The sequence below is a fragment of the Chelonoidis abingdonii genome, chromosome 3 (assembly GCF_003597395.2).
Source record: "Chelonoidis abingdonii isolate Lonesome George chromosome 3, CheloAbing_2.0, whole genome shotgun sequence".
Lineage (NCBI taxonomy): Eukaryota > Metazoa > Chordata > Testudines > Testudinidae > Chelonoidis > Chelonoidis abingdonii.
This window is the reverse complement of record NC_133771.1, coordinates 6,245,088-6,257,448: the sequence shown is the minus strand read 5'-3', so window position 1 is coordinate 6,257,448 and position 12,361 is coordinate 6,245,088. Positions and strand designations below refer to the sequence as shown.

General features: G+C 55.4%; 1 protein-coding gene across 1 annotated transcript in view; it reads right to left on the bottom strand.

Annotated features, from left to right (window-relative positions):
* ADCY3 (adenylate cyclase 3) overlaps positions 1-12,361 on the bottom strand; it is a 110,191-nt gene that overhangs the window by 29,106 nt on the left and 68,724 nt on the right. Inside the window, 8 exon segments of the mRNA XM_032790532.2 lie at positions 316-477; positions 1,360-1,502; positions 1,968-2,087; positions 2,591-2,753; positions 5,283-5,441; positions 6,957-7,084; positions 9,469-9,580; positions 11,469-11,599. Coding sequence (XP_032646423.1) covers positions 316-477; positions 1,360-1,502; positions 1,968-2,087; positions 2,591-2,753; positions 5,283-5,441; positions 6,957-7,084; positions 9,469-9,580; positions 11,469-11,599 — 1,118 coding nt within the window.

The window sequence follows — 12,361 nt, the reverse complement described above, 5'->3', positions numbered from 1 at the left end:
CCGTAACCTGGTCTTAGACACCTTATATGACCCCCTTTACATAGAATTTGGTGCCACTACAGAACCTTGGTTGCAACCCATGTTCTATATGGTCCCAGTTTATATCAATAATGTCACAACAACCACATAGAAGTCCAGCCCCGGAGGAATCAACCAGGCCTCTGGGGGAATATGTATAGGGACTGATGCGCCAGGCCCATCCTACAACTCTGCCCAAGGTGAGGGGCGGGGGCGGGTATTCCCAGCACAGAGCCCCATTGTGCCAGGGGCTGGACAGACAGAGCCCCTGCCCCTTGCCCCAGTCGACCTGCTCACCAGGGATCGATTAAGATCTCCACCAGAGCGGTGAAGAAGAGCACCACGCAGGAGCAGCTGAAGGCGGCCCCGCTCTGCTTCTCCTTCTCCACAGAGTAGCGCGTCTCCATCTCCAGGCTGATGAAGCGCATGGAGAGGCGGTAGGTGTATTTCCCCTTCAGCCTGTCGGAGACACCGCGAACCCCAGTGAGATGCTGGAGGCCATGGGCAAAGGGGAAAAGGAGAGGGAGGGTCCTCACTCTGCCGGGGGGCTGCTGCAAGGGCATTGCCATCACCATGAGGAGAGAAACGAGGGCCGTGGGAAAGAGCACCCCTGGGGGGAGGGGAGAGGAAGAGAATCCCTGCAGCATCCAGGAGAGAGGGGAAGGATTTGTGGGAGAGGACAGGGTATCTGGGGGCAAAGGGTACAGCCCCCATAGGGGGAGGGAGAGGAACAGCACCTTCAATCAATGGCATCCTGGTGCTGTTTGAGGCACACACCGTACTTGGCCGCTGTTCCCAGGGCACCGCTGGGCCGGCTGATACGCCGTGCATGGGACCCATTACCAGTGCAAAGAGAGCAGATCCACTGCAGCCCAGCTAGTCTGTGGGCAGGTTTGAGATGGCTGGGCAGGTCCCAGCAGGGCTGCACTGGCCAGCACCCCCATGATATGTAGGGTCCCTGTAGCAGGGCTGCACTGGGGAGCCCCCGTGACATGGAGGGGCTGGAGCTGGTTCCCTGTAGCAGGGCCACACTGGGGAGCCCCCGTGACCCAGGGGGGCTGGTCCCTGTAGCAAGGCTGCACTGGGGAGCCCTCGTGACCCAGGGGGGATGGGGCTGGTCCCTGAAGCCAGGCTGCACTGGGGAGCCCCTGTGACCTGGGGGGCTGGGGCTGGGTCCCTGTAGCAGGGCTGCACTGGGGAGCCCCCATGACCCAGGGGAAATGGGGCTGGTCCCTGTAGCCAGGCTGCACCGGGGACCCCCCATGACCCAGGGGGGTTGGGGCTGGGTCCCTGTAGCTGCACTGGGGAGCCCCCGTGACCTGGGGGGCTGGGGACACTCACGCCTGCACAGACTCCCTCTCCAGCAGGGCTTCGTTGAGCAGGTTGTTGAGCTCCTGCTCGTTCTGCGAGGCGTCAACGACTCTCTCGGCCAGGTCGCGCAGGCGCAGGCGCCGGCGGGGGTTAGGGAAGGAGGGGTTCACCACCTGGCAAGGGGGGAGGTGAGAGTCAGACAAAGGCAAACCCCTGGGGTTACTGGCTGACAAAACTAGAAGTGCACCCTGAGAAACAGGCCGTCTCCTCTTGAACGCCGCTGGCCAGCCTGGCCCAGATCCCCAGCAGGTGTAAATGGGCCTTGGTCCACCGACTTCCATGCAGCCCAGCCCATTTCCACCAGCTGAGGACGTGGCCCCTCAATCTTCGTAATGCCCCACCCCTCCCCCACATGGGCGAGAGTCACTGTGCCCAGTTCCATTCATATCCCAGCAGAGAAGTACAAGGCCCAAGCACTTGTCACCCTTCTCCTTGTGTTGGAATTCGACAGGGTGAGCAAACCCCAGGGGTAACAAATACCTGCCCCGTGTGCTCACCCTCGAGCCTGCTGCGGCTCTAAACACCCGGGGGTAGCCCCGGGCTTCCCTGCCAATATCTCTCCCCAGGGCAGCTCTCACCCTGGTGTCCAGCTCCTCGGCCTCGTCGGGCGTGGTGCAGGTGGTGTTGATGCTGCCGTTACACTCCTTGGTGTTGATCAGCAGCGGGGAGTTCCCATGGGAGGACGTCAGGGACAGCTTCTAGAACACAAAGGAGCAGGTGGGAATTCAGCCACCAGGACCGAGGGCCGTAAGAAGGGGGGACGACTCGGGATGCAGCATTCTGTTTCCTGGCCATGCTGCCGAGGCCTCATGCTGGTCCCGCTGCTGGAGTGAGATTCACCCACAAGGCTACCAACATGGGAAAGAGGGGGTGTCTTGGAGGGGAGCGAGTGACTGGAGCAGAGGAAGACGTAGGGTGGTTATTAAGGAGCAGCAGAAGTTACGGGCGGCAGAGACGGATTAAGTCTCTTTAGGAAAGGACAGGAGTGCTGAAGGTTTTAGAATCAAAGGCTCACAGGAATCGGGAGCCAGGAGAGAGGAGGATGAGGCCAAGCGTTCACACCTCTTGCCATGCGTGAGAAGGGCAGAAATGGAGACAGGCCTTCGCAAGCCGCAGATCGGAGCCCAGGGCAGGCCAAGGAACAGGGGGCGGCAGCAGCGGAGATGAAAGGAGATGGAGGAGGAGGAGGAAGGTTACTCACCACTCCGTTGATCCCATTCTTGAGGGGCTGCTTGGGCACCACGATGAGGTACGTGATGATCCCCTTCTCCTTCAAGTACTCGCACCGTGTCCCGCCCTCACCGGGCTCCACCTCGAACTCCCCTTTCAAGCAGTCCATGGTGCTCTGGGAGATGTGCACACGTCTGTGGGCCAGGTGGGAAGAAGACATCAGTAAGACCCCACTGCCTTCGTGCCAGCCCCGGGCAGAACTCGGCAGGTTTTGGGGAGGACGTTTGGCGAAAGTATTGAGGGATCCGCACAAAGCCCCTCACTCCCTTCATCCCCTGGGGAAGGAGGCAGGACTGAGATACCAGGGAAAACCCTGGGTCCCTGCAGTGACTGGTTTCCATGGGGAAGGTGGGAATGGATTGAGCAAAGCAAAGGCCCATGTCTGGGCAGGGGGTGGACAGAAGAGGAGTGGCAGATGCAGCCGGGACCTGACTCGTTGGCGGCTGGGGCAGCAGAAGCAGACTGGGAGACCAGCAGTGAGGCGGGAAAAAGGGGCTGGTGTTCTCACAACAGCCTGGCCTGTTAAGGACACGCCACGCTGCCTGCTGACAAGCTGTTTCCAACTCCTGGCCGGGATGGGTGGGGCGCAATCAGCCAGCCAGCAGGAGCCAGGGCATGGGACACCTCCCACCTTGTCCACGGGGTGCCGTCAGCCCAGCCCTCTGCACGGGACCTTCCCCGGTTATTTGCGAAGAGGCCCCATTTGGCTCCAGCCGCCAAGTGGGGAATCCAAATCTGGATCCCACGTGGGGGGCGTTCCAAGCTGAGGTTTGCTCAGAGTCCCTTCCAAGGCGTCTGGCTGTCTCCGCCGATTTCCCAGTGCCTCAGGGCAGTTGCTCCTTCTAAATGGCTATTCTTGTTATTAATAACCAATCCTGGCATCTCCACCCAGGCAGATCCAGGGCGCTGCTGCTGACCCGAGCTGGAGAAAGCAGATTTGTTACCCTCGTGGCTTTCCAGTCGGCTGCACTTGGCTGCTCCTTGCCCCATGGCTGTAATTTCTTAGCGGTGACAAGACCTGGAGAGCTGTGCTGTATTTGTATTTAGCTGGGCCTGCAGGGCGCCTGGCCACAGAGGAAATGCTTCCAAACCAGAGTCACCATCCTTCCGGAGACCTCCCCGCTCCTCCAGGACCTGCCGGTTACCATGGGACACCCCCACGCCCCCCAGCCCACAGGGACTGCCCTTGTAACAAACGCAGCGTGAGTGACTCCCAGGGCTTGAATTCCGCCAGAGCTGTCTGGAGCGGAGCTCCAGTAAATATTTTCCACCCCTCTGAGGGGTTTATAGCATGTTGCGGGGCTCTGGGAAATACTCTAGCAGAATTTAATCCCATTGACTTCAACTGGCTCCAAATGAGGCCCTGGGATGTTTACCACATGGGAGCCTGGCTAGGTTATTACGACCACTTTTGGCTGCTGGGGGCAAAGCAGGCTGGGATTTCTGGAAGGTGCTCTGCTCCCCCCAGCCTGCCCTCTTGATGGGCTCCACCCTTCTGTCTCTGCAGCTCCTGGCCCCTCCCTCAGATCACACTGAGAAGGGAGAAGAACATCACCTGAGACGTAAAACTTGACTGCACAAAACCCTATTGATGTGCCACGGAGACCAATCCTGCCCTGGGCACCAGATGGGACTGCGTGGGACCCAAGGGGGCAAGGACTGGCCGGATCCTAGACACAGCTCCTGCTTGCGGGGAGCTGACAGGATCAGGATCCTGCTCCCAGTGCAGCCAATGGAGCTGAATGGAGGGAGGGCCAATTCCTGCACAGCGTTGTGTTGTTATTAACAAAGACCGAGGGGAGGGGAATGCAGTGACTCTGACAGACCGTGCCCTTATGGTAAGGCTGCGTGTCTGCCATGGAGATCACTGAAGTCACGGATTCTGTGACTTTCCGTGACCTCTGTGACTTCTGCAGCAGCAGCAGTTTGGGTGTGTGGGAGGGGGCAGGGGCTCGGGGTGCAGGGCGGTACTTACCTGTGGGGGGGGCTCCCCGACTCCCACCTGCACGTCCCTGCAGCTCCTAGGCAGAGGGGCCAGGGGGCTCGGTGGTTCCTGGCCAATGGGAGCTGCAGAGCCAGCACTTGTGGCAGGAGCAGCATACGGAGACCCTGGCAGCCCCTCTCCCTAGGAGCTGCAGGGACACGCTGGTCGGAGCCAGGTAGGGAGCCTGCCATCCCTGCCAACCCTCCCACCCCCCAGCGCCAGCGGGAGTCCCGGACCACTTCCCCCAGCACCCATGGACTGCCCCCTCAGAGCACCCATGTCCTCCAGCCCAAGGTTTAGTTAGGGGTATGTAATACAAGCCGTAGGTCACGGACTGTGAATTTTTGTTTACTGCCTGTGACCTGTCCATGACTTTTACTAAAAATACTCATGACTAAAACGTAGCCTTACTGATGGGGTCTCATGCTCTTCCCTCCCTCGGTGAAGCACTGGGGAAGCACCGGCACTGGTATCACTGAGGTTAGCCAGAGGGACCCCAAAACAAGCCACGTCAGGGCTGGAGCAGTGGAGACATAGGGCACGTTAAGGTGAATGTCAGGGCTAGTGGATGGAGATGGACCAACACTCCTTCGGCCCTGATGCTGTCTAGCCACTGCAGGCTTCCCCACCTCCCTGCCGAGGCTCAGCCTGGGCTGTCTGTCCACCTGGAGATACTCACCCTGGGATGCCACCGGCTTCCATCTTGTTAGCCACAGTGACGTCTGTGGACCAGACATCGTATTGCCAGCGCTTCTGGCCCAGCACGCCACCCAGCACCGTGCCGCTGTGGACCCCCACCCGCATGTCCACATCCGTTTTGGTCTTCTCTCGCACGTAGCTTTGGGAGAGAGAGAGCAGGGGTCACACAGAGAGGTTGCCGGATCCACGTCTCAGCAGGTAAGTCCCCCAGCTGAGCCTCACCCCCACACCCTGGCAGGGCATTCGACAGCATTCAGAGATACTGGGACAGATCCAATCGGAGAAGCCCCACTGAAGACACGAGGATTGATGCTGGTCTAGTGGAGTCTGGCCCCTGCTGACACATTGACGCGCAGACATGCTAGGGGCCAGATCTTCCTCTGGTGTAAAGTCACAAGTGAACTAACCCTCACAACCCACCTTCCTCGGGTGGTGCGTGTCAGGCAACCTGATCAAAAACACCCACGTGTCTTCAATGTCAAAGGAACGTCCCATGTCACTTCAGATGCCTTCAAGCATGTTACCTGTCATTAATCCCATTTTACAGAGAGGCACTTCCCCAAGGTCATGCAGTGAGTTAGCAGGAGACTCTGGACCAGACCCCAGCACTCCTGACGTGTAGACCTCTGATCTAACCATTATGCAACGTGCCCCCAGGGATCCTCATTGCAAACCAGCTTTCATTATAACTCTCACAATTAACCCTTGTTCAAAGCTTTCAATAAATCTTTCTTTTGGCTGAAATTTTCAATCCCTGCTCTCAGCTCAAAGGTGAATTTTGGTGCAAAAAAATCTCTTCAGATCTTTTTCAATTATAGGACAGGGGTAAAAATACCACTTTTTCCATATTAGGTATATATCTGGCCCCATCCTGTCTGGCCACTTAGCAAATTTTCAATGTACTTATCCTTCCAATACTCTTGTAAGGCAAGGCCAGGCTATGAACCCCATCGCACAGATGGTAAACTGAGGCACAGAATGGGTAAGTGACTGGCCCAAGGTCATACTGGGCAATTGTGACAGAGCAGAGACTTGAACTCAGCTCTCCCAACTCTAAGGCTAGTGCCCTAATAACTGGTTAGGAAGTCCTGAGTTACCTAGGCTGGGATTTTCAAAGGGTTTGGCCACCTAAATCTTCTAGGTGCCTTTGAAAATCCCATCTCTTCCTCTAAAAATCCCATCTCATACTTACTGCAGCTCTGTATATGCTACAGCTAGTTTTCATGTGTACGTGCACACTCCAATTCAAACCCTGTGGTGCTGCACACTTGTGCAATCCCACAATACTAAAGCCAGGGGACTTATTTTTAATTCAGTCTTGTCCCCCCACCCCTTCTTCAATCCTTTAAAAAACACAACAGGGAAATCACATGCAGCAAACTTTGTTAGCGCAAAATAAAGGCTTCACATCTAAACAAACACGCGCGCTCCCAAAGTCACAATGGGACAAAGCTGTCATCGGCCCAAAGCAACCATAACAGACAGCACTGGCTACGGGGAGGGAAGAGGCATGATGGGTGAACCCCAAGTCATGACACAGAACAGGCTAAAGGAGCCCCATGAGCGCTGCTCATTTACAGCGAAGCGATAGGGCTGGGGAAGTGCTTATCCATCCCAGGAATGAAGAGTAAGGGACGAAGGGAGCGGCACTTACGATATGGCTTCCACCATGGCCAGTCCCATCATGATGGAGCAGACGGCGTGGTCCTCACGGTAGTCCGGCAGCCCACAGATACAATAATAGCAGTCTCCGAGGATCTTGATGCGCAGCTGGTGGTGTTTCTGAGAAAGCAGGGGAAGCACAACATGTGACGACCACATGTGGCTGGGAGAGAGTCTTCTACCTACATCTCTGCATTACTACCTTCTATGCTCTGCCAGCTCTTGTGTCTGCCACCCCCACCACCTCCCGTCTCTGCACCTCCTTCCACGATGCCGCTGGAGCCAGGGTCTCTCCACTCACGTACACCCAAATCCTTCCACTTGCACCCTGAAGGAAATACCCTAGCCCCACCCTCTCCACCTAGCAGTCCAGCGCTGCTCTGTGAATATCCTAGTGCTGCTGACTCATGATTTTGTCAGAAGTCTCATAATAATTATTGTTTTCTTTAAAGCCCCAGCTCCTGGAGTCAGGTGGATGTGGGATGATTTCAGCCTTCATTCTTACAGAAAAAGTAAGTTTCTAGCCCTCATGGCTGTGGAGACAGCTTCAAAATGTGACCCCAGGGCACCCTAAAGGCTCAAAAAGCAGAAGGCAAATAAAAAGAATGCCAAATCTCTTATTTTTACACAATCTCATGAGTTTAAAGCCAATCGCATGATCTCTGGTGAGTCAGACTCAGGATTTTTGAAGAATTGGAGTTGGTAATACTGATATCCTACCTCGTCAGCAACGTTGGTCGTGACTTGCCCTTCTCCACCGTTTGGGAAAGGCACTGCCCTGCCCCCAGGCCTGCGCTATGCCCCCAGGCTGCACTGCTCCAACTTGATTCAGCTCATCATGAGGGTACGGTGACTGGCTTTAGTATGTTATGAATTCCCCGTGCTCCTTGTGGCAGGGGCTGGGCTAACTAGCTGTGGTGCTCTGGGCAATGTGCAGCACCTACGCAGGCAAACTTCCGCTCCTAGTTACCCCAGCGTAAAGGCAAGTGCCACTCTGGATTCACAAGGGTGAAATTGGGTCTCTGGTTTTCCTCTCCCTTCTTCCCCTTCCACTGCCTCTTTCAGCGCCGCTCTCCTCCCTCTGAATTCCTTTGTTCCTGACCTCGCCAACTCTCCCTCCTCCTCTGTCTCTCTCCTGTTCCCCCTTTCGCTCCCCTTCCCGGTACTGACTCAGAGTTTAGGCTAGGCTGACAGGAAATGAAAATGTTTCTCCCTTTATGGTTAACATGGCTTTCCCCATCTCCCCTGCCCATTCTGCTGCTTGCCCTGCTTCACACCCACAGCACTTTCCCATGCAGCAGCAGCAGCAGGAGCAGGGTTTGACCTGAGTCCAAGAACTCTCATCCCCAGGGCATGCAGAAATAAACTCATTTTCCATTCCTCTCCCTACCCCATGGACAAGGGTGGCAGGCAGTTTTCCCAGCAGCAGGGCACAGCTCAGTGCTGCTGGGAAAACAGCCCCGCCAGGGCCCGGGGCTGCCGGGTTCGAATCTCAGTTACACTCAGGGGGCAAGGATGGAGGGGCTAAGGTAACTTTTAACCACTGTGCACTCCCTGTATTCTGGGGCCATGAAGGGCCCTGCCCAGCCCCTAGTGTAACTTAGAGCAGCCTCCAGGCAGTCAGCTTCCTGGCCTCTAGGGAACAGCGAATAGCCCTGGCACACTGCACTCCAGACACAGCCCTGATCTGCTGGGAGCAGGGCTGCTGAGACGGCCTTACACCAGCTCTGCACTGGCGGGGGAGCCCCTTTTGCAGTCTGTGTGGTGTTACTGAGGATGAGGCCTGCGGGTGTCAGGCACCCCGGGGAGGGCACTTCTCCCTGTGCAGGCAGGGCAGGGCTGCTCCTTACACTCACTCTGGGGCTAGTCCTCTGCAGGCTGAACCTTTCCTTGGTCTCAGGGCTGCAGTGACAGCCCAGAGGCCCCCTATTTATCCCCCAAACCGACTATGCCCAAGAAGCTGCGGTGTCCCTCCACTCAGCAGGCCTCCCGCTTGCCCTGGAGGAGTCAGAGGGGAGTTCAGTCTCCGAGGCTCATTCAGACTTGGCCTTTACACAGAGGCTGCCACCACGGAGGCTGGTGGTGTCCAGAGTGGTGGCAGCTTTTGCTGTGTGAACCCCTGGCCATGGGGAACTCGGCCAAGACCCACCAAACCCAGCTAACAGTTTCACTCACTGCCAGGTGGAGGCTGAGGTGACCAGGAGGTGAAAGGCCTCAGCCTCATGTCTTGGTGAGCTTCACTCTGCACGGGGATGGGCAGACATGACGTGACCTCCTGGAGCTCACCAGCACTGCTCCTCAAGTGGGCAAGGAGCAAAGCCTGCTTGCTCTGCCACCATAGCATTCCCAGACCCTGCTGAGCCCAGGGGAGACTCGGGTGGCAGAGAAGCTCTGACCTCCTGTGAGGCTTGTGTTTGCTGTGGTGTACTGAGTCTGCCAGGCTCTCTGGAGCCGGTTATGAACCAGAGCGTCCAGACTGACAGGCACTGCGTGGGTGTACGTACCGCTGCCAGCTTGTCGAAGCGGGCAAAGAGCTCGTTCAGCAGCTTCACCAGCTCATGGGCACTGCAGTAGGACGACAACTGGGTGAAGCCAACTATGTCAGCAAAGAGGATGCTGGGAAAAGAAGAGAACACAAGCCAGAAAACATGAGTTGGTCTCACAGATTCCAAGGCCAGAAGGGAGACCACAGTGATCGTCTAGTCTGACCCCCTGTGTAGCACAGGCCAGAAACCTGTTAGAAAAACAGCCAGTCCTGGTTTACAGACTGCCAGTGATGGAGAATCTACCACGACCCTTGGGAAATTGTTCCAATGCAACTATCGCCCAGAGCCGGCCTCCACTCAGGAACAATACAGAGACCTCCCTGCTTTTCCTGTAGCCATCCAGCTGCCCACAGGGAGACCTGCCAGCCTGGTATAACTGGGTCAGTGGCAGCACCATATGGATGACAGGCCACTCAGAGGCATGCGGAGAAAGCCAGAATCAGAGGCAGCAGCGATGCTGAAGACTTAGTAGTTTTGAGGCAGTCCAAGGTTGGATTTTTTCCTGCTGTTTATTCTCCACAGCTTTCTGACAGTGAAATATCCCACCCTGTTCCCCTCATGCCAAGGAATCTTGGGGCTTTCCCAAGAACATAAGAACTGCTCTACTGGATCAGACCAACTTCATCTAGTCCATTACCCTCTCTCTGACACTGCCCCGCACCAGCTGCTTCAGACAAAGACATAAGAAACCCCACCAGGAATGATAATGGAATTACCTTGGGGGGGGGCGGTTCTTCCTGACCCTGTCACTTGGGAGTTGGTGCATGCCCTGAAGCATGAGGGTTTATATACCTGCTTACGCATTTTTTTCCCATCCTATCAAATGTGAATTTTCTCATGCTCCTCAAATGTCTGGCCTTTTCTGGAATCCTACTAAGCTTGTGTTCTCGGTGATACCTTGTGGCAGTAAGTTCCACTGGTTAATTATACATTGCATAGGACAGCCAGCTCCTTTATCAGCTTTAAGCCAGTTGCCTTTCAAATTCACTGAATGCCCCTTTGTTCTTGCATTACAACAGAGTGCCCAATATACCTCCTCCACCCCATTCTTTATTTCATGTATGTGACAGGTTGGGCTGCCCCTTTAAAGGCCAAGGAGCCTAGGGCCAGCCAACCCCGTTCTGAGGTAGAGCCTGAGTGACTGCCTGATGAACACCGGATTCCCATAAAGTTGACAGAGCTCAGGGACGCAGGAAAGCTACAGGCAGCAGGTGGCAGGCCCTGGAGTGGGGGGACTCCCAGGCAGATAGCCTCTAGGAGGACTGGGGCAGGGCTGCCTGGAGGAGTAAGACTCTGGCACAGCCGCCGGGCCAGGAAAAAGGACCTGGCTGAGCTGTTGGGTTTATGCTGAATTGTTTATTTTGCGGTTTTGCTGAAGATTCTTGGTGCCACTGATCCATGGAGACTCGAGAGAAAGGGCCTGATCCAGCTTCTCTGTGTGATGATCTCAGTCCTTCTTGGGCTGGAGAGAGCAGTCAGCAAGCTCAGTGTACCCCAGTCATATCCCTCCTTACTCCTCTCCTCTCCCAGTCACACCATCCCAACCCTTCCCGTCACTCCTCATACAGATGTCTGCCCATCTTGCTGCCCATTTCTGAATTCCCTGTTTCTGCTCTGTCCTCCTTCGGCAGAGGGGTGACCAGAACCAGCCGCAGTGCGGCAGAGGAGCATTCCCCACTGGTTTACGAACTGGCATTAAAATAGCCTCGGTCTTATCCTTCATCCCACTCCTTGTGCAGCCTGACATCTTGTGTGCTTGGTAACACTGAGCCCTGGACTTTTTTCCCTGCGTGGTTACAATGAATGTAACCCCCAGAAATGCACATAGGTCATTCATATTATTCCTTCCAATCCACATTTTACATCACTGAATTGAGTGTTGACAAGGTGCCCATGATAAAAGTGATGTCTCACATGGAGCTCAACCCTCCACCCATGGAGCAAGGCGTGTTCTTTACCTGACATTCTCATGGCGGTACATGTACATGGTGTTAAACTGCTGCATCTCTTTCTGGCTCGGGTCCTTCTTCATGTCCTTTAGCATCTCATCTGCCACGTGCTTGGGCAGGATGGAAAGCATCAGCCGTTCCTGAGGTGGAGGGAAGAGGAAGAGGATAATCTGAGCTCAGGGCAGATCAAAGCAAAGCCCCGTATTCTCAGCAAGTTCCAGGATAGGGCTGCCAGCCAAGTGGATTCATTTAGACTTGTAGCCACAACAGAAATCCCCAGGGTTCGATTATACAATTGGCCGGAATCACACACTCACACAGGTCAAGCCAGCCCAAGCAGCTGTGACTAGCTGTACCTCTGGGATGGACTGTGTGGCTTGTGGCAAGGCCCAGTTGTGCCAATCTGCTTCTGTGATAAAGACCCATAATAATAATATACCCCTAGCACTTTTCAGCAGCAGATCTCAATGTGCTTTGTAGTAAGAGGAGGCCCTGAGATATAAACCTTGGTATCAGAGGCCTGGTATGAGGCCTGAGGCCTGAGCTAAAGTAATGGTCAAGACTTTGCTAACATAAAGCAAAGTTAAGCTGTGAGCCAGAGGCAGACCCTGCTCACAGAAGCTGGCAAGGAAAGGGCTGATGCTGCAGAAAGAGAAGCGGGTTGACACCTAGAAGTTTGAGCTGCTATTTAACACAATTGGTAGTCTTGCCCCAAAACAGGCTTAACTGCAGCTAAGGGTTGACACCGAGGTTAGAATTGATGCTAACCACGTGGTAGCTGCCCCATAATAGTTAACGTGCAACAAGGTGAGAGGCGGCACCTTACTACGTAGAGGGGTTGTACCTTACTACGTAGAGGGTTGCACCTCAATACGTCAGGAGTGATGTGTAACTTGTTTGTA